Source organism: Ciconia boyciana, chromosome 10, assembly GCF_034638445.1.
Source record: "Ciconia boyciana chromosome 10, ASM3463844v1, whole genome shotgun sequence".
In the NCBI taxonomy this organism is placed as follows: domain Eukaryota; kingdom Metazoa; phylum Chordata; class Aves; order Ciconiiformes; family Ciconiidae; genus Ciconia; species Ciconia boyciana.
The window spans coordinates 830,321-851,627 of NC_132943.1; the positions used below are offsets into that span (position 1 = coordinate 830,321).

The window sequence follows — 21,307 nt, forward strand, 5'->3', positions numbered from 1 at the left end:
ACTAAGGCTACGTAGTGGTTAGGAATCTAAACTTTCAGGACAACTCCAGCCCTCAGCAAGAGGCCTGTTGTTCAAGACTTCTTCAAAATCAGCCCTATGCTTCATCTCTTGGTATTCTGAAAAATGTGTGTTTTGATTAGGAAAGCAGAGAAGAGCACAGGGGATAGCTCAGCAGCCATGCTGAGAGACATACGGGGTGATACTCATTTCGGTACTCAAACCGTTATTCTGAGTCATCGCATGGCTTACCAGCTACTTGTCAAATGGAAAAGTTGGTAGTACAAAGGACGAGCTGCTTAAAATAGCTCATGTGGTTTGTCTACATGTTAAAGTGTGACAATACAAAACCTTATTTGAAAAATACAGAAAGAGACTCTTTGTTTGAAATCATGCAGCAGATTTCATTACAGCCTCAAGGAGGGTTTGCACATTCTCATAAAACAAGTCTGTATCACAACATATGAAGCTATTCAGATTAGACCAACTCACGGGAACATCCTCACGTCGCCTTTTCAGCCAGATCATGTGAGAACCCAGTTCTCTTTTCATTAAATGCGTACAAATCCTTCCTAAGTCTGTGATCGTCCATCCAATTATTGTAATGCAAAATCAGTCCCTTAATGTCACAACAGTTTTGGTTTCCTTTCGAAACAGCTAGAAATCTGTAGTTCAAAGAAGCTGTATAAAGAATAGGAGAAATGGTTAGAGCAGAGCCTGAATGTCTGCAAGGAAGCGCAGGGCCTGGGTGTGCATGGGAAAGCCAAGTCCGACCTATGGAGGTAACGACAGCGAGAAAGCAGCAAGCTTGATTTGACAGCTGATGTTGCAGTCAAGCAGCAGCTACTCATCGTGAAGCCATCCCAAAGCGTCTCAGGTCTCAGTGTTGTGGTCCTTCAGGATGGTGCTGTGCCCTGAATCCAGGGCTGAGGGCATGCGTTGGAGCCGTTGCAGGGCGGGGGGGATGAGCGGAGCCGGCAGTGCCAGCAGTGCCCGAGCTCCATTCTGGACCAGCACGGCTCCTGGGAAGTGCCGGAGAGGCCGGGACCCGCCCTGGTGTGTGGTGGGGATGCCCTCTGTGGACACCAGCGCTGAAGATACTTTTGGGAACTGGGGTGCCTGTAAAGAGATGGGGAGCTCTGGGACTGGAGGGGCAGAGATGGGGATCGACCAAGGGCTAGACCCCCATGGAGGAGCAAAGGAGCAGCTCGCTGGGGTCTGAGGATGGAAGATGAGGATTTTCTGCTTTCCCTCCACAGAAACTGGTAGGAGAAAAGGAGGGCCCCGGCAGTGTGTTTTCTCCGCTCTTCCCTTTCCCGTCAGCACTCCCTGGGCCGATGGCCGTCAGCATGGAGGGACCAGTGCTGGGCATCTGCCCAGAACGCGTCAGCACCGTGGGCACGTTGGAGGGGACCGGAGGGATGAAAGGACAGCGTGTTCCTAGCACCATATCGCTAGTCCTCCAACAGTAACAGCGTGTTAGAGAGGTTTAAAGTGCAAGATAAACGTTATCTGACAGTGCTGCTTGGCACCTGTATGTGGCTGCGTGTCCTTTGCTTGGGACTTCAGCGCTGAGCTGGATTCAGCTGAAGAGCTGCAGAGGTCCTGCATCGGTGGTGGGCAGCCCCAAGAGCAGCGTTTATGCGCGCTCCCGCTCTGCCTCTCCAGGCGTTTGCCAACAACATCTCTGCCGCACCGTCCCGGGACTCGCGCCTGCTCCTGGAGAGGACACGAGGCTGCCCATCGCTCTGGGCCTGGCGGCAGAGCCAGCGCCGTGCCGGGAGGAGGCTGGTGCCGAGCGTCCTTTGCGATCTCCCCAGACGTGCGTGAGCGGCCACCGTGGGCAGCAGGGTCTGACTCGGACCAAGGTCCCGCTGTTTGCTCTGATGAGAGATTTTATTTGTTTCTCCTCTCAGTTTGTTTGGAGATGAGTCACTGGGTTTCAGAAACGTAAAGAGGGTTGCCTGAGGAAGTGAAATGCACTTTGTTTGTTTTCAAAGGCACTTAGCAGGGTGACTGTGAGCAGGAAAAGGGGAAGAGGCTTTGAGTCACTGTGGTCCCCGCATTACTCAGTGTGCTTTAGCAAGTAAGCAGATGCCATCCCTGAGATACAGCTTACTTGTCTCAGGAAAAAGGAGAGAGCTTCCCCCCTGCCGTACATCATTGCTTTTTAAACATTTTTTTTCTGAACGAGCACCACGGAGGAGGTGAGAGAGACATAAACTGTGAGCAGGGTCAGTGCCACCCCCTAACCCAGAGGGGTTCCCCCTGGATCTGTCCGAACGCTCACTCCCCTTCTTGGAGGTGAAGGACAGACATCTAAACCCGTCCCCGTTGTGCTGCTGTGACATGAAACACGTATCTGTCCCCGTCTGTCTGCCAGGAGAGGCACGGGGACTGCAGGGACCCATCACACGCCAGCCACAAACCGTCCTCCAGCTGTGCGGACCAGATGTTTTCTGACATGGTATTTCTGTTGCAAGATGCTGGCTTTCTGAGGGATGAACATTTAAGATGGGAACGTACCAACACTTCAGCAGCCCAGGGGCGTGAGCAGATCCCTGGAGTGGGGGGCCCTGTGCTGCTGTTCTCCTGGCACCGGGGTTCCTCCGCTCCAGCAAACGCCCGCCGAGCCGGCCAGGAGGGCAGGGGACAGGGGCGCGGGCGTGGGGCGTGACAGCAGCAGCGGTTTAGTGTGAAGAGGGAACGTGAACTGGAAACGTGAACTTCTGTGGCGCTGATAGCACTTACAGACTGAAATAGTTTGAGCTTGGGCCAGAATATATTATTTTTTTCATTGCAGATATCTGCCAAATATAAAAATGTTTCAGTGGCCATTTTTAAAATTGGTTATACTAAATAATATATACTAACGCTAACCCAGCCTTTGTCTGAAGAAGGAAACGATGTTTCTCAAGGTCCCCAGGAGGACACAGGCAGGCAACGTCCTTTAACAAACACTCCACAGCGTATGAAGGCTCAGCCCCGGGGGAGTCACAGGGCGTTCATGGCGAGGCATCAGCACTGCTATGAAATAAGGGTAATACCAAAATCCCTTTCACTGTTATAGCCCAAAGCATTGCCAATACTCTTCAAAAGTGGAAAATACCGTTTTCCTGCCTGCTGTATCACCAATATCTCCACAAAATCTGGGTTTATCTGGCGTTTGTCAGACTGGAAGTTGGGAGTCAGGAAGCAGCAGTGTCGGTGTGCCAGCCTTCTCCTCTTTCTGGGTTGACAGAAAACCCCACTTCTAAAGCCAGGAGACGTGCGGCCATTCAGCGGAAGCAGCCGCGCGGGCGACCCGGGAAGGCGAGGCGCAGGGCTGGGGCCGGCCGCCCGCAGCTCCGAGTGCAGCCGACGCCGGCACCCCGCTTGCCTCTTTTCTTGTCGTCTGGGGCCTTGGAGCGTAGCGGCTTCATTCTGCGGATCAGGCTGATCAGTGAATGCCATTTACCAATGGAGTTCGTAGATCTGAAATAAACTAACATTACTTAAATACTACTTAAAATGAACTTTACTGAAGTAATGAGTGAGTTAGAACAGATGGTAGTCTGTACAGGCACTAAGATTGTTCCTGTTTCTGCTTCTCTCACACTGGGCCATTGTTTTGGGGTTTATAATCACACACCGGTTATGGCTTAGGACTAGGATGGCTTGACTGAGACTCTGATAGAAACCTCCTCACGTGCCAAAAACCTGAATGAAGTATGTTTTCATGCAGTCGGGTGCTTCATGCAGATGCAGGTCTGGCGGGAAGCCTCTGGGTCCATACTTTGGCTGCTTTGGGCGGCGGGTGGTCAGTCTCCCCAGCAGCGGTGAAACCGCACCTGGACGGGGTCCCCCGGCAGCGCGCCAGTGGTGGTTGCTGCCAGCCCAATTCTGTGAAAAAACCTTTTGGGTGAAAATTTGTGATTTACATTTTTTTTAAAAATTGTTTGTGAGATGACAACAATGTGGGAAAAATTCTGTAATTCTCATCAGATGGAAAAATCATCCTGCACGGGGCATAGCTATCCGCCTGCTTTGCAAGGGAAGGCATTTTCCAGGCTTGCTTGTTCCCATCTCGTTTCCACTCTGGCACTTGCTTCTCCCTCCGTTTCGCCTCCCTTCTCTGGACAGCCTGCCCTGCCTGGTTTTCTGACCCCCAGGACTTGCAAGCCCTGCCAGGGCGGACTGGTGAAGGTGATGGTGAAGGCAGAGTACTCTGCCGGGGCATGCAAATGTGGGCGACTCCGCACCTTCTCCAAGTCACTTCAGGTTTCCTCTCCAGCACTGACTGTTTCTGAGGTGATACAGTATTTTTCAGTAGCACATAGTGTCCTGTTTGCTATTGTTCTTATGGAATATTTTGCTTTGCTCCTAAAATTATTGGTAATTTTTCTTGATGGCAAGATGAGGTGTCACAAGATTTTAAAAAAAGCGAGTGAGAACTTTACCAAACAACCAATCCAGGTACATTGAAATACATGTGGAAACGTGTTCTCCCAGTTGTCCTTTGGGGTATGGCAGAGCACCTGGAAGGACGGGGGACGGACGGACGGATGGACGGACGTGGTTCCTGGCGCTGTGGGAGGAGCAGCTGGTGGCTCTCCTGTGCCGGTGCCGTCACCGGACTTGCGCTGGCTGGCAGTGCGAGGAGCGAGAGGGAAGGCAGCTTCTCCCTGGTGAGCTGGTGCAGAGAGGGGCTGGGCAAGTGGGAGGAAAAGAAAATCAGCCATGCAAAAAAAGCAAACAGAAAAAAAAAAACCTGTGCTAGGAGTTAAATTTTACTTATCTGTTAGGTGAATGGCCCATCCCACCATGCTCACGGTTTTACTTACCCTGAGTCTCTGCTGAGATCGTGACATGATCTGTAGTACTCTGCAGTCCAAAACCAGGCTTATTTCCAGCGTAAGAGGAGACACAGGTTTCTTTTTTAAATTATACTAATTGAAAAAACTTACTCTGCTTCTTTTGCAATCCCTTACTTAAAAGCTGTTGCCTTTTCTGTGGGTGGGTGCTCTTGGCCACAGCCGGACACCCATCCCCGCGCCTCCTGCACCACCATTTATAGAGGCAGAGCCATTATCGAAGGCATGCACCTCTGAATTAAACTGTTGTGCCAGCACATACCAGACTGCACTGAGCTTCCACGAGGTCAGCAGAGACAAAGGCTAACAGCCTCATGCCGCCGCGCCGTGCTGCGCCCTGCAGCGCTGGCTGCCCCCGCCGCCCCTGCCCGCGCCCACCGCTGCCTGCACCTCTGCCGCCTTTCTCTCGGAGCCGGGTGTCCAAGGCACGTGTAGCAACACTTTGTAAAGGTGCCTAAGGCGTCTCTACTGAGAAAAAGGAACGTAACTTGTAAATTTTTATTACTTCTCTGTTTTGAGAGCGATAGCCCTGCTTTTCCCCCGTGAAGGTTCAAATGCCGGCTAGGGTTAATTGTGACGAACTCTGGTCCCTTCGTAACATTATTGTCCCCGGTATTTGTCCAGCTGTCTCCACTGGAAATGAGCGTGTTTCAGACAAGCCCCATTGGGATGTCCAGCCTTGCCAGCAGCTGCTCCTGGCCACCGGTGGCTGGCAGCGCCGGCTGGCCGGGGACACAGGGCTCTGGCCATCGGCTGCAGAGCTGTGCGGCAGCAGGGGTGGCTCCCGGCCCCCGCACATTTGGGACTTGCCAGGGCCAGGGGCTGAGGCTACCAGAACTGGCAAGCAGCACTGCCCGAGGGCTCGCCCGCGGCTCGCTGGTTCTGCTTTCGCACTGCTTACCTGCGGCCGAGGGGGAGCGGGGACAGGCAGCCCCGCTGCCCACCCACGCTCGGGGCTGCTCCCCCTGCTTCTCCGTGAAATCCAGGAGCTGGTAATCTGCTAGGGGTTATCAAAACCTAACGGGTATTAAACGCCATGCTGAACTGAACAACAGGTCAGATGCTAACTGGAGTGAAAAAACAAACCAGCCCCAAATTCCCAGTGTCGTGAACCCTCCCAAATTTGTTTGCTGCCGGGACAAAATCCTTTGGAAGAGGGGAACCTCCTGTAAAACTTGATTTTAGAGCAACAGTTGGCTGCAGGGGTCAGTCCATGCTCTGGCTAGTGCAGACCGGGGCGAGATCCTGGTTGGGCTGGCACTGGTCCGGGGCGGACCGAAGCCTCGGCTCCCCTGGAGGGACCCTGGCTGCCGGTGCAGTGTGTCGGGCGGCTGTGCAAAGCTGGCGCCTTGGGAGGGTCCACAGGGCACCTGAGGGGTTGCTGGCAATCGCGACCACCCCACCTGCCCGGCCGGGTGGGCTCAGTGTGTGGCACCCGGCCGGGCACAGCGTGGCTGCCTTCCTGTCCACCTGCCTGCAGCCCCCGCCGTCATCCTCCGGCCCCGGCCAGCCGGGAAGGGTGCAAGGATGGCGCTTGGCCAAGGCTCTCCCTGGCACTGTGCCTGCCCCGGCCCTGCTGGGGCAGCCCCTCGTGTCCCTTCCTTCAGGCCCTGCATTGACATTGCTGTTTGCTCCCAGACCTGCTTTGCTGGGCAAGCATTGCTCCCGACCGAAATGCAAACGCTCTGCTGAGGGCATTGCGCTGCTCTTGCTCTGCGATGTTTTCAGCTCCTACTCTCAGACTGTGGCCTTCAGTTCTTGCTTTCCTCCCTGTGGCTGGGAAGCCATGCACTGACACCGTTATCCAGGGAAAGCATTATTTTCCCATCTTTGCCAAAAGGTAATTTGAGCAACACAAGGGATGCCAAGCAAGTGAGAGAATGCACAGGTTGAATTCAGGCAAGTGTCTGAAGCAAGTAGTGCTGTAAGGACAAATCACTGCAGAGAGAAGAAGCTGTTCGGTGAGAATTGTTGTGTGCAGGAATGGAAAAATTAAGCAGATTTCTTTAATTGTCAAGCCTAATTCTTAACTCTCCTATGAGCACAACGCATACTGAGTGCCCTGGTGATCTGCTAGAAGAGATTTATGTAACGTGCACCTAAACCACAGGTCACGTGGGCGGCTTTCCGGTCTTGTACTTTTTGATCGCTTGGAGGGGTGAGCATATTTTAGTTTCCTCAGCCATGCTGCAGCGTTTAGCAATGCTGTTTTAAATGCCCTTCCGCCGACATGGCTCTAAGACGGCTCATTCAGCAGAACCATAACGCCAACTTCGTAGGCTTCGGTGCCAGCCCCACCTGCGCTGTCGGGGGGGATCAGGCTCTGCCGATGGACAGCAGGAGGATCCAGCACCTGGCCAGCACGGTGGGGACGCTGCCCCGCGGGCGCAAGCAGGTACGGGGTGGCTCCTGTGCGCCGGGAGGCTGACGGCTCCTTTCAGGAGAGTTTGCAGGTGCGAGTGGAAGCGGCCAAGTTTCCCAAGCGACCGCAGGGCTTCCCTGCGGAGCCACACGGCTCCTGATTTCAGGGTGCTAGCAGGATTGCCACCGGGCGCCTTCACCCCAGCCGGTTTGGGGATTGCAATGAAATCTTTGCGACACCGGCAGCGTGGGAAGCTCCTGAGGGGAGCGAGCAGAGAGGCATTCTGCCTGCGGGGGCTCGGGCACGTGAAGGGCTTTTGCAGCCGAGATCCTGCCCCGTCTGCGTTTCTTCTCCATTTACAGCCGTGCTGTGAGTCAAAAGAGGCTCCTGCTGGCTGGGTGTTCCTTTAAACTTGCATTTACTTCAGCTGGCTGGGCTGTTCTTTGTTCTGCAATGCTGACAGAAAGCACCTACCATGAGTTATTTCCATCCGGATTTTGGAGTATTTTGCTACAACTGTTGGGGCTGGTTGGGCTGTCTCTCTCATCTGGGCTTTTCCCCCAGCACTGAAGAGCACAGTCGTGCACATTTCTGCTGTTTGCAACTGGATTGCCACAAAACTCTCTCTTGCTCTTGCTGTAAATTGCCAGCTGAGCAATTCCAGCTTCGGTCTATTTGTCTAGCCTGAAGAAGCCTAAATAGAAAATGTTTGAGACACATTATAATCTGAAAGTATTATCAGAAAACTGGTACATAATATCTGTGCACTTAAGGCTTTGCTTTGTTCAGTAGTGGCAACGCGCTTAATCCTTTTCTTTGTACAAGTGTGGGGAGATAAAGGAAAGCCAGAGCCAGACTAATCTTGGGAACGCTGCTGGGTGGCATCCAGCTCCCGCGGCTGTGATGGAGCAGCCCTTTGTGTGGCAATTGCTGCCGGCGCGGGGGGAAGCTGGCGGTAATGGCTGTGACGTGGCTGTGTCTGTTAAAGATGAATTACGGCACGGGCGTCAGGCCTGAGGACCGCTCTGCCCGGACCGTGCCTAATGCTGGCGTGCGGCAGGGGCCCAGCAGCCCGGGTGCACGCCTGCCATTAGCTCTGTCACCGGTGTGCGGTTCGTCATTACACGGGCAGTCTCGCCCTCCTCGCCCGTCTCTCCCCACGTAAGTGCACGTTTACTAAGCGGGGTGTTTCTGTAGGTGTCACGCTGCGGCATCATCTTATACTGCTGAAGCCCGAGACATTTGGTTATACTGACCAAACTCTACAAACATTTTTGTGATAATGTAATTCCTTATTTGTGGTTCACTTTTATGGGAGGAATCGATGTTTAACACAGATCCTGGCTTTTTCCAGAGAGCTCTTCAGGCACAGGTCTCCCTGGCCTGAAGCAGCAATTGTGGATGCTCGTGGCCACGACCATGCATGCATCAGCTCGGAAATGCTGAGCAGCGACCACAAGAAACTGCAGAGACAACTGTCTGCAGTTACCTTAATTTATGTGTGCTTTCTGCCTTTTCTGATGGGTGTTAAGTTTATAAATGCCCATGGAGTTTTAGGGGAAAGGTACAAAAGAAAGGTGCGGTCTTGGCATAGCAGAGACCTGATTTGGGCACTGCCTAGATAATAGTTACAGCATTAATGGGAATGATGGCAATCCCTGGCCTTCAAAACCTTGGAGCCTCACGCAAGGTTTTAGCATTCTGAAGGGTCCCCACTGCTGGAGAGATGCCCCGGTGCTGTGTGCCCGTCAGCCCCTCGTCCTTCCACAAGAGCACCAGCACCTGCGCCCCCGGGGACGCAGCAGCCCAGCCGCAGCCCGTGGCACAGGGTGGCTGCGTGCCGAGCCGTGGCCCTGGCTGCCCCTTACTCCCCACGGTGCACTGCGATAAAGCAAGGCGATCTCCAGAGAAGGAATATTCCCTCTCTTGCTTGAAAACACAGGGCTGCTGTGCAGGTTGGGTTTTTTAATTACGCAAAATAAGACAAGCGGATTGTGGACATTGCAAGGACCAGAGGGACGTTCATCTCTGATGCCCTCTCAGATGCAGGGGTTTTCTTGAGCAGTCATGCCTCTTGTCTTTCCCATTTCTACCGTCCTCGGAAAGTACACCTCCAGCAGTTTGGGGAATAGTTCCCTGCTCCAAGCACTTTTGCCGTCAGAAGGTTTTCCTTGGGATTCAACCTGAATTTTTCCACTTGTTCTCAGGCTTTTTCACAGCAACATCTGTCACCCTAAATGGCACCTTCCTGCCGCAGGGTCTTCCAACTGGTATTGCTCCGGGGTCTCCCAGCCAAGTTACTTCTGGTTCCAGACCTCTCTCCCCCTCCGAAGTAGGTGTTTGTGAGTTTATGAAAGCTAATTGTGAAGATGTCAAATTATCACCCCTGCACAAAAAAAGCCTTGTGTTGCTTCATTTTATATGGGCTGGCGGTAGCTCAGCTCTCAGTTTTAACTTATTGTAGGGAAGACTGGATAGCTGGCACATGGCCAGTTTTTTCTAATAAAGTTGGAACAGGTACAGCATTACTGTCTCCCAGCGAGGATGCCCGGACGTTTTCTGGAGGTGAACAACTGAAAGAATATTATGATGTGCTAAGAGTGCCCATGGTTTTTTTATTTTGGAAATACTCAATTTTGTATTTAAAAGGTTTGGAAAAGTGAAAGAGCTGACCTATAGCCGGTTTTCCAGGGCTTAATTTCCAATATAATAAAAACAAACATGAATTCCTTCAACAACCGCCTCTTGCAGGTTAACGCAATCCTTCACACCAGGACGTGTCGCAGCTGATATTTGTCTTGCAGCAACGCCAGTTAAATGTCCTCCACGGGCGTTGATATCAGACCTGTCACTGTGTAAAATCACTCTAACTCACTTGGAAAGCAGCCGTGGGGTGGAGGAAGACTTCTGGGGCAGGAGGGAGCACCTTTCCCAAGGAGGTCGTTGCTGTTGGCTGCTGACGCTGCCTGTGCCCGGCTGCACACACCGTCAGGTGGCTTCGAACACGACGATGAGTCGTCTTGTATGCTGGACCTAGCTGCTCTTTCTCCTGATCTAAAAGTTGACGTTCTCTTCTGACTGAGGGAGAGGCTGCATTCGTGCAAGCTGGCGGTGGGATGCCACCAGCTAGTTTTAGTTTTTCTCTAAACTGCTGATTTTAGCCATGTGCCCCAAAGAACCATGAACCTACTGACCCTTTTCCACTCCCATTTCTGCTTACAGCTTGCCTTAACCAGATCCAGCTCCTTGGGCGACTCCTCCAGGCCGCAAAGGTATGAAGATATTCTTCTAATAATCACCGTTATTTACTTATTCAGCGTGCAACGTGTGTCCTGGGCATCTTCCCGTTTAGCAGCCCTAGCGGGGTAAGGGTGCAAGGCACAGAGTGGAACCCAACACCTGGGACGTGCAGGTGAAATTGTGACGTCTAGTTTGAGTAAGGAGAGAGCAGGCACCACCGCTGCAACGCCTGAGGGAAGGCGTGCTGATACCCTGCGAGCACAGGCAGGGGTGATGCTGGGGACACGGTCGCTTTGGTTAGAAATGCAGAGTGCACGAGGCTTGGCACCCCAGCATTCATACGGAATTCTGTGTACTCTTCCTGCAGACACCTCGTTGCTATATTAAAAGAAGATAAAGAGACGTTCGGGTTTGAAATCCAGGTAAGACTTAAATGACAAGTCGATTAATTTAAAAATAAAATATGGTGCAATCTCTTAAGTGTCCCATCCTCAAAATTAGGTTAAGACAGCATAGAGCAGAGGAAGATATCTGTCAGTTCCTCGTGAAATTTGAAGAGCTTACAGTAATGATACAGAAACAGGATACATTTCCAAGGATTTTTTCATAGCGAAGGTCACAGATGAGAATTTCTGCCCTTCTCACAAGTCAGAGTGTTGCATGTAGGAGAAATCTCATCCAAACCCAGGTATGAAGCAATGGCGATGCCTTCTTACCTTCGTAAGTGAATTTTTTTTGGGAGAATTGCATATAAGAATTTTTTAATATAAAAAAGAGAGATAAAAAGTTCTCTCTCCAAAAAATACATTATACTAGCATTTTACTAGCTCCTTTAACATATATATAAAGACATATGTATTTTTTAAGTAGATGTACAGTATTGGGGTTTTTTTTTAACAAATAACTGCTAAGCATGACTTTTGGGGGGGCTAAATCATATAGGAAGAAATTCTGTTAGATGTAGAAGTCAGTAAATCATCAAAGAGGAAAAACAGAATCTTCTCAGGAGAACTGCTAATGGAAGATTTTTGTTCTGTAGATTTTTGTGAGAAAGGTAACTCTTGCATCAGTAGGCCTGCTAAAATACCGGTTACAAACAGAAAATAATCCCAGGAATAAATGGATGTCATTTTGGGGGCAGCAGGTTGTGGCCATACCTGCAGGCAGGAGCCTGTTTGTGCCCGCGAGACCGTCCCACGTTGCCCCTCTTTTTCTTTTACTGTGGCGGCAGGGCATCTTCAAAGCTCTTGCCTGTATCTGCACAAAGGGAAAAGAGTATTTTCAGTGAAATTAATGTATTAGGAAAAGCTTAACTTTTTCAAATTTGGTTCTGTGACTAATGAGCAGGTAAGCGTTCAGCTCGTGAACAGTGGAGAGCTTTCAGAAAGGAGGATAATTGAGTCAATTATTGGGCTTTTATATAAATTGTCAGGGCAGATTTTCATTATATGTGACATTCTGATTAAAAATAATTGTTCTTGGCACATTTTCTTCCTGAATGTACATTCAGCGTGAGCACTTCACTAGAAGGTCCGGGCTATGGAAAGGCAGCATCTGTCTGACGCTAAGGATAAGCCATTATTTAGAAGCTGTAATTTCATTACTACAGGTTAAATTTAGGCAAACCAGAATAAGATGATGTGAAACTCTAGGTCTACCATCTGCAGGGAGCTCGTGAGAACTGCAGTGATGGCCGAACGCCAGAGCTTCTCGCGTGTTACTGCTTCTTCTCCCACGTCCCACTCACGGAGCAGAGCCTGGGGGCGAGACGGACGCTGTGCGGCTCCCAGAGTGCCTGGGTGCTTGCAGAGCAGGCGTGCCGGTAGCACAGCTCTCCCCTCACTGCAGCCACCCCGAAGCTAGGTGTCCCCTCCAAAACCATGGCCCACCCGTCTTCTGCAGTCTGTGGGGAGAAGAAGGTACACGAGAGGGAAGTCCACCGTCCTGGCTGGAGTGCTTCTCTCGGGACCATCAGTCACACCCTGGAGATGTCCACCTCTCCCGGTGGCTCTGACAGGGACGTCGAGACGCCCCTGTGCAGATGGCCCCAGTTAGGTGTGACGAATCCCACCCTGCTTGTCCAGCTGGTATCGCTCAAGCTGGCCCAGTCTTTCAGGCTGTTAGGTGAGACCTACCACTCTGAAACAGGTCAAAAAAACAAAGGCAAGTGTGACCTGCAGTGGCATGTCCTCCAAGACCCTCACGTTTCGCTTGGTGCTCTTTGTTTAGCCAAAAGTTTCCCTGTTGGTCTAAGGGCTGAAATCACTGCATTGGTGTGTTTTGGCCAGATAAGCTCTGAACTCACCCAGTCTTCATCCCTACTTGTTCCACGCTGACTGAGAAATTTGGGAACCTAACATGACTTCTTATATCTGGGTTAGATGTGGCTGTCACAGGTTTTCAAGAAGCTCAGCTTCAGTCTTAAATTTTGGTAGGAAGATGTGGCTAAATACTGATATTTGCATGTAACCAAGAAGACATTTCCTGTCACTGCAAGATCTGGTCAGGTTGCATCGCCTACTTTTGCATTTTTCTAAATGCATGTCAGCACTGATAATCACATGATGGATTTATACTTAGAATTACTTAATGTATATTTAAATGTGTAAGTCAAGAATAAAAAGCACTTTTGAGGAGGTGTGGGGACATGTGTGGATAATGAGTTTAAGAGGCCAAAAGAGCAAAAGCAGGTTCAGCTCTTCTTGCTTTTCACTTCTCGTTGCGAACCGATCAATCTGGCAGCACCAGCTGACTCCACGCGGCATTCGCAGCGGGTAGGAGTCAATCAGCTGAAAAGCCTGAGCCACTCCCTGCCACGCTGAGGCTGGGAGCATGAAATATCCTTCCAGCAAGCCATCCGCATCCCAGATAACAGATGTTCTTGACTGAAGTTACTGGCTTTTTGATAATGATTCACCAACTTGCTTTAAAACTAGTTTTTTGCAAAAACAACGTACAGGCATCTGTCAGGTGTCTGCTGTTCTCTGTCACAAGAATGCAACTTCTAATCATTAGGTTATAACATTTTGGTGTTCTCACTTGCATGATAATATACCCTGCTCATCACAGCCTTCTCATTTAACAAATGTGTAAAAAAACTATCAATTTTTAAATTTTTTTCATGGCTTTAATATGGGTAACACTGTCACTTTGGTATTGACAGACTATTAGATTTCCACACCAAAGTGATTACTCCCTGGAGGTATGCACTTACGTCTGCAAAATTCAAGAAGAAAGTCCCGCCCATCTTTCAGGCCTTCAGACTGGTAACTATTCATGCTTTTTTCCTGCTGTGGGTGGCCTTATCTTGCTTTTCTCCCAATGACTTTTATGGTAGAGCATGTGGAAGGTGTGCATGTGCTGCAGATGCTAATTTTCGCCTCTGTGTATCTCTAACAGGCGATATCCTCGCCAGCATCAACGGCATGAACACTGATGGTTTTAGTCACAAGCAAATAGTAGACTTGATAAAGTCTTCAGGGAACTATTTAAGGTAGGCGTCCTTCCTTCAAATGGTTTTTAGCTTAATAGTCTCTCCTGCTGGAAGCCAAGGAAGCTTCTTGTGCTACCCGGCAGTCCTGTGCTGTCCAGAGGCAGAAATCCCCGTGCATTTGGTTGCGCAGAGCCGCGCTCTTATGGCCGGCGAGGGTTCAAGGGGGAGAGAGGAGCTCTGGGAAGGTGCCCCGGTGTTGCCTCCCCAGTCCCTTTTCTCCTGCCCCTGCCACGTGTTTGCGTGTCTTGCACAGCACCGCCGCTGCTGAAGACAGCCATGGATGAGAGGGTCTGTGGGGCGGGGTGCTCCCCGCCGCTCCCCGAGGACCCGCGGCACCACGCGCTGCCGTGAGCTGCCGTGAGCTGCCGTGAGCTGCTGTGCGGGCTCCGGCAGCCCTGCCAGCGCTCGGCGCTGCTCTCCGCTTTGGTGCCAACGTCGCCCGTTCTTCACAGATTGGAGACTGTCAACGGGGCCATGTTTCTGCGGAAAATGGAGCTCGAGGACAAGCTGCAGTTACTGAAGGTAACATAATTCGTTAGTCAATGCGTTGCTGAACGCAGAAGGCTGTTGTGGAGCTATTGCTAATGGGGGTAGGTGGGTGTCCGTGGGCCTGGGTGTCCTGGCAGGGGGCAGACACCCGTGTGTCCCCCGCTGCCAGCCCCCCCGCTGCGGTCCCTGTAATATTTTCTGTATATTTTTTTGGTAATATCTTCCCCCACAATAATTTCTGTAACTCTCTAAATATTTCCATTTCTGCCTGTGTCTCAGCTGTGCCCAGCTGGTAGGCAATCCTCCCCTGTAACAACAGAACAGCGTATTTCAATGTACTCTGTATTTAGCAAAAGCGGAAGGCAGGCTTTCACAAGCAGAGCTCAGGATCATTAGGGATAGCACGCTGATGGCACCTCTGACTTGTAGAAGCCCAGTCCGAGCAGCCGGGCTCACAGCAAGTTTTTGGGTGCCGGCGCCCCGGCGTGCCTCTCCGCTCGCCCCGCTGCAGCCGCAGTGCCACCGGCGCCGCAAGGGCCAGGGCTTTCCAAAGCCGGGACTCGGTCGACCTGAGTGAAGGGTTTTTCCTTATGGCAACTCTATGCCAAAACCCTCCGCACAGGAGTACGGTACTTTAAAAAGTTCATTAAAAATTAATCTGGCTAGAATAAACCTCATGCCAAATGCATTAGGCTTGCCAGAGCTGAGCAGCAGGGACAGGGTTTGCCATATGTGCCATTGCCTATAAAATACAAGTCCTGCCACGGGGGTGATTTCATGTTTAGTATTTAGCGTGTTTAAAGCAATGTTTATGTAATTTGGTTTGCGTTGCATTTATGAGAGTACAGCACAGGGCGTTGTAATTTGCTACATTTGATGCAGTAGACGATGTAAACGGTAGCTGTGGGGGCTGGAGGATGGGGACAGGAGGTGTCCCCTCCCTACCTCCGCTGGGCTGCGGCTGCGGGGGGTGCCACGTGCCGAGCCTGGCTGTACGGGCCATATCTTGGTCACTGTCACTGCAGCCTAGAAGGTGGGCACGGGTGAGGGGACCAGGGGAGACCTCCAGGAGCTCCATTTCCCCTCCAAGGCTCGTTACCCTGACGGGGGCTATGGAGGATGCTTTTGGGAATAGCTGGGACGGTTTTAGGCATTGCTCCCCCCAGCCGGCTGTTATTTTCTCTCCGAAGGAGGTAAAACTGACCGACGGGCGGTGGGGGCTCTTGGCTCGCGGGTGGTGGGAGCAGCCGAGAGAGCCGAGCCCGGAGGCAGCGCTGGTGCTCCCTGCGGGGCTGGGGCTGGGACCGACCCCTGCGCAGCCGGCGTGGGCCGGCAGGCTGGGAGGCGTCGGGAGACCGGATTGCGTGGAGCTGCACGTAGCCGCGTCCCCGGTGCCCGAGGCTGGCGGGAGCCGGGGCGGCGGTTGGGGATGGTGAGGCCGCCCAGCTGGACGGCTAGTCCAGACACGGTGAGCAACGAGCCAGACCCCAGAGCCAGAGAGTTCATCGCTGTGTCAATGAGAATGCAGCAGCAGGATGCTTCCATCCTGGCCATGGTCAGTGCTCCATGGCAAGCCATTCAGCCTGGTCCCTTAGAAATCTGGATGAAATAACTGCTAAAGTCACCAGAAATGGGCCATTCCATGCCCCCCCCCCCCCCCCCCCTTTACAGGGAAATTATAATGCCAAAATCTCCAAATCTGCTGTGAAAGGTTCTGTTTCAGGAGGGGAGTTTTTAGATAACAGCTGTTTCCCAGAAGTGCCAAACCTCTGCAACAAGCATCGGTACAGAGTAAAACATGGGTGTGTGCCTGGCCCTGTGCTCTCACACAGTGTGGCTGCAGTGGAAAGAACCTAATTCTGTTTATAACTGTCTCCGATGCCATGCTGAAGGGTGTGCTCGGTTGCTGCAAACCGCAGCGAGACGGGGATGGGCCCGTGAACGCTAAGCATCACAGGTTTGGACGTGCAGTCACACGTTGCCCTCGGGATGCAGCAGCGAGCAGGGCAGCCCATGCAAGGCACCGCAGCTGGGACGCGCACCCCTCTGCGCCCACCGCCGTGCCGGTGGAACGGGCATCCCGCTGCCAACAGATACCCGCTCCGTGCATCAGTTATTCTGACAGTCCCGCCGCTATGACAGTTTAATGAGATGGGAGAAACCAGGACTAGGAGGTGGTAGCTCTTCCAGTTGGGTCCGGATGGGGAAAACCTTTGGGCAACGCCCCAGCATCTCTTGCATGCAATTTCCTAGGTTTAGTTGAATTAATTACAGACTTCTAAAAACTACTTTATTCAACATTGTGTAGAGATTGTAAGAGCAGACTTCTCTGGACTAGTTCTCCTTAAAAGCTGTCATTGCTCCCGTTTTGCAGGTGAGCCTGTTTTAGCGTTGTAGGAACGGCGCTTGGGGGGAAGCTGGAGCCACGCCGTATCTCCGATTTGGCGAAGGCTGCCCAGCCGATGCACCAGCGCTCGGCCAGATCATGTCCAAATCCGCTAGGAAGTGACCCCACGAGCAGAGCAGCTGGGGAAAGGCTTGTTTCCCGGTGCCCTTGTAAATCACTCCTGCTCCGAACACTGAGGGAGCCCCGGGAAGAGCCTCCGTGCCGCCCCCCCTCCTGCTGCTGGGGGCTGCCCGGCCTCTGCGGGGTGCTGGCCGCTTGCCGTGCGGGTGCTGCTCACAGGGCATCCTGGTGCCTCGCCACCCTGCAGCCGGGCCGCGGTTTTCATTTTGTGATTGATTTTTCTGAAATCTGGAAAAGACAAAAAAATGTGAACGCAGTAACAGGATTGCCCATGCAAGCTTAGTCTGGTCGGTTTGGGTGTACAAGACGAGATTTGCCAGCCCATCGGCTGCGTGTCTGAGGTGCACCGGGCTCACGCAGAGGCTCACCTCCTGGGTATTTTTTTTTTTTTTTAATTGTTGTGGTTTAGCCCCAGTTGGCAACCAAGCAGCACACAGCCGCTCGCTCATCCTCCCCCCTGGTGGGATGGGGGAGAGAATTGGAAGAGCAAAAGTAAGAAAACTCGTGGGTTGAGATAAAGACAGTTTAATAATTGGGGGGGGTGGGGAAGGGCGGTGTGTGTGTGTGAGAGAAATAGTAATGAAAAGGAAAGCAACAAGAGAGCAAGAGGAACAAAACCCAGGAAAAAAACGAGTGATCCAACCCCTCACCACCCACTGACTGCAGCCCAGCCCCTCCCCAAGCAGCGATCGTTGCCCCCCGGCCAGCTCCCCCCAGTTTCTATGCTGAGCATGACACCATATGGTATGGAATAGCCCTTTGGGCAGTGGGGGGCAGCTGTCCTGGCTGTGCCCCCTCCCAGCTCCTTGTGCGCCCGGCAGAGCAGGGGAAGCTGAAAAGCCCTTGACCAGTGTCAGCACTGCTCAGCAACAACTAAACCATCAGTGTGGTATCACATTATTCTCATCCTAAATCCAGAACACAGCACTATAGCAGCTACTGGGAAGGAAATTAACTATATCCCAGCCGAAACCAGGACATTAATCAACTATGCAATAGTTTATTTTTACACCAAAAGCTGACCTGCAACAGAGGGAAGGAGAAATGTTGCTCAGCGTTGGATGGCACGCAGCACTGAGAGGCTGTAAGGATGCACAGGGTGGTGCGTCTTAACACGGGGTCAGGGATGGTCGGCTGTGCCAAGCCTGCGCCGCACTGCCGGACCCAGGAACGAGGAGCGGGGTGCCCGTTCCCAGCTGGTGGGCTCCAGAGCTGCGGGGGGCTGGAGGAGGGCAGCCTGCGGGCTGCTGGGGGGCCTGCTGTCACCGTTGCTGGCTGAAGAAGACGAGCAGCATGCTCTCCATTGCTGGCTGAAGACGAGCAGCATGCTCTCCAGGTTTCAGGCTTCTTCCTTTCGACTCAGACGTGCACAGTGCCTCAGCCGAAGCACCCAGGACGTGAGTGGGCTTGTGCTTTCTGGAAGAAATTTGCTGAACTCTGGGAAAATTGTCTCAGTGAAAAGAGGGACATACAAGTGCTTCCTGTAGGTGACCTGTACTTTCTTTACAAGTGTTTTATGCTTCTGCGAAAGTGTATGACAGAGCCCTCTTTCTCCTCCACAGCAAACCCTGCAGCAGAAATGGGTGGAGTTGCGCTCTCTGCTCTTACAGGAACAGCGCTTGCTGCACGGTACGTCCTCGTTTCCGGGTAGGAAACCGCAGCGCTGCTGAGTCCTTCTGCAGAAACGCTGTCTGATCAGTAAAAAGCAATTTTTAATCTGATTTTCATTTGCTTTCTTTTTCCCCTGTTAATGAAGGCATGGGGCTGGCCCTGGGAAGGCTTTTTTTCCGGGAGTAGTGAATTTGGATGGTGCTTGACTAATGCAGAGACCAAAGGCTCTTTTGCATGAGTTCTAGGAAAGGAGTTGATGCGGGTTGCAAAGTTTTTTTCCCATTCTTATTTCAGCCTTATCAGGGGAGAGTGTTGTTTGTTTGGGTTTTTTATGGCTTGCCTGGGGAGCAGCTTTGATGCTGCACATGGGGGAAGGCAGGGGCAGGGAGCACCCCACAGCTGGGAAACAGCTTCCCACGAGGGAAAGGGGCTGCTCCCCGCGCTGAGATGCTGGGCACGACGTCTCCCTGTGCCACCGTGGCACAGGCGTCCCGCTCTCCGGCCTGGGGCAGACGCCGGTAAATGACGCTTCTCTTTGGCTTCTCTTCCAGGGGAGGTGAACGACAACGCTCTGCTGGGCGCGCTGGAGCTGGAAGAGCCCAGCTTGCGTGGTGGCTGCAGCACGCCAGGACCCCTCTTTCCGACGAAGCCTCGCTTCTCCAGCGAGAGCAGCTCCCGCAGCTGGCTGAGCTCGATGACCGTGGACAGCGAGGACAGCTCCTACCAGAGCGGCACCTTCGAGGATTCGGCTGCAGAGAGCCTGAGCCGCCAGTCGAGCATGGATGACGACTGCTTCTTCCCCAGGGACGGGGACGGCACTGCCAGGAGGTCCTCTCTGCGGAGGAACCGCAGCATCAGCCTGGCCAGCAGCGGGTCCATGTCCCCGCTCTGGGAGGGGAGCAGCTGCACCAGTAGTTTTGGGACTCTCCCGCGGAAAAGCCGGAGATCCAGTGTCCGAAAGCATCTTTCGAAATTCATTCCAGGCCTTCACCGGGCAGTGGAAGAGGAAGAAAGCCGGGTCTGACATCGCACGTGTCATCCTTGATGTCGGGGGCTCTGCACGTGGGACTGCTGCGTGGCCGGGACCGAGGGCAGCAGCTCGCCCGGAAGCAGGCAGGCGGTGAAGCGCGGTGGCACGGCATGGCAGTCCTCCGGACAACAGCACTGATGATATTTAAAAAGCTCTGGGGTTTTTAATTATTTTAATTTTTAATCAGAGCACACTGTGGACCTCTTCATTAATGTGAAAAATGACTAACTCTGAAACCTGAAGAACCTTTGCGGAACTTCCTCAGCATACGTTAGTGTTAATAACAGTTTTTAATTGAATGCAAAATTGATAGCTATTTATTTCCTGTTACCGAAGTCATAGTCTTCCAAAGGTCTTCAATAAAGCAAGGGCTTCTACTAAATCCAGTGACAGAGTCCCATTAGAAAGAGGATGGAGCCCAGAGCGTACGATAGAGAGAGACCTGGGCAGGAACGTTTTGAAGCGAAGGGCAGAGATTTGCCCAGGGTTTGTGGCGGGTGATTTACGTGGGTGTGCTGGAGCAGGCCAGGAGCACGCTTGCCAACTCCCCTGGCACGTGCGTGGCCGTCAGGACCCGTGCCGGCCGTCCCACTGCGGGGCGGCCCGTGCCGGCTCCCACTGCCTGTGCAAGGCCATTGCCCTGAGATGCTGCTGCTGCTCGAGGACGTGCACGCTCGATACACGTGTCAGAAAAAGAAAGGGTGGACTCCACAATCCGCTTCCCAGTCTCCGAAGCAGGGATCGGTTCCCCTGGTCAGCCGTGCTGACAGCATCGATAGACAGATTTACAAAGTAAACGCCAGCTGCCATCACTTTCGCATCTCTTAGCAGCCGTTGTATAAACCCTGCAATAGCCTGGTTTATCAGTCGTGATCTGACCAGCCGCAATCTCTGCCAGTAGCTGATATCCCATGTCCTGCCAAACCTGTCCCGTTCCAGGGGATCTGGAGCAGAAAGGACCCTCCTGAGCACGCACGCAGCCCTGGGCTCTTCTGCTGTGCCAGTGCACGGGAAGCCGGTGGTGTCCGTGCGCTCGCTGCCCTCAGCAGCTCCGCGTGTCCGGAGCAGGGTGCAGTGGTCACCGTGCACCCGCGTGGGCTCCTGTGTCAAACACAGGCGGAGCAGTGGAGAGCACCAGCACCGCTGGGCAGAGGTGCAAGCAGGCTGGCAGCCCCCGTCGAGGGAGCCCTCCCCAGGGAAAAGGGGTGAGGAGCGCAGGTCTGCGTGGTTTGGGAGGGAGGCAAGGGGCCGGTGGCAGCGGCTGCCACGGGGAGGGTGCGGGCGGTGGGCAGCGGGGAGCCAGCAAAGGGTGGCGGGTCTCTGCGCGTCTCCTGCTTCCCGGCCCAGCTCTGCGGCGCGCTGCCGAAGCTGCGGTGCTCTTCTCCGCGGTGCCTGCCAGCCTTGCTAGAAACGGCATTTTCCGCACGGTGTCAGCTCGGCAAGAGTCACTGGGGTGCCGGGCTCTCACCGCGCGCCCGGAGGGCACGGCACTCAAGTCGCCCGGCTGGAATTTTACCAGGTTTGAGAAAATACTCGTCCGCTTACAATGATGTAACCATATGGCTCAGATTGATGCGACCTCTTTCAGGCGAGAGAAGTAAAGGCAGAGGATTGTCTTGCAGGGACGAGCAGGATTGCTCTGCACCTGGATGCAGTGGCAGGGACAGGTCACACTCTGGGGACCTCCTCGGAGGGCTGTGCCTGG

General features: G+C 52.9%; 1 protein-coding gene across 1 annotated transcript; it reads left to right on the forward strand.

Moving 5' to 3' along the window:
* Positions 1-7,065: 7,065 nt before the first annotated feature.
* Positions 7,066-20,441, forward strand: CYTIP (cytohesin 1 interacting protein). Its single transcript, XM_072874383.1, has 8 exons — positions 7,066-7,245; positions 10,435-10,484; positions 10,820-10,874; positions 13,616-13,718; positions 13,852-13,945; positions 14,398-14,467; positions 18,524-18,590; positions 19,124-20,441. The coding sequence occupies exons 1-8, from the start codon at positions 7,081-7,083 to the stop codon at positions 19,594-19,596; spliced, it is 1,077 nt and encodes a 358-aa protein (XP_072730484.1). The 5' UTR covers positions 7,066-7,080; the 3' UTR covers positions 19,597-20,441.
* Positions 20,442-21,307: the final 866 nt, after the last annotated feature.

Excerpts from the sequence above, each read along its gene's own strand:
- CYTIP (XM_072874383.1), top strand. The coding sequence starts at position 7,081 with ATGGCTCTAAGACGGCTCATTCAGCAGAACCATAACGCCAACTTCGTA. Across the intron at positions 10,485-10,819 it reads GACTCCTCCAGGCCGCAAAG|ACACCTCGTTGCTATATTAA; the intron begins GTATGAAGATAT and ends CTCTTCCTGCAG. Across the intron at positions 14,468-18,523 it reads ACAAGCTGCAGTTACTGAAG|CAAACCCTGCAGCAGAAATG; the intron begins GTAACATAATTC and ends TCTCCTCCACAG.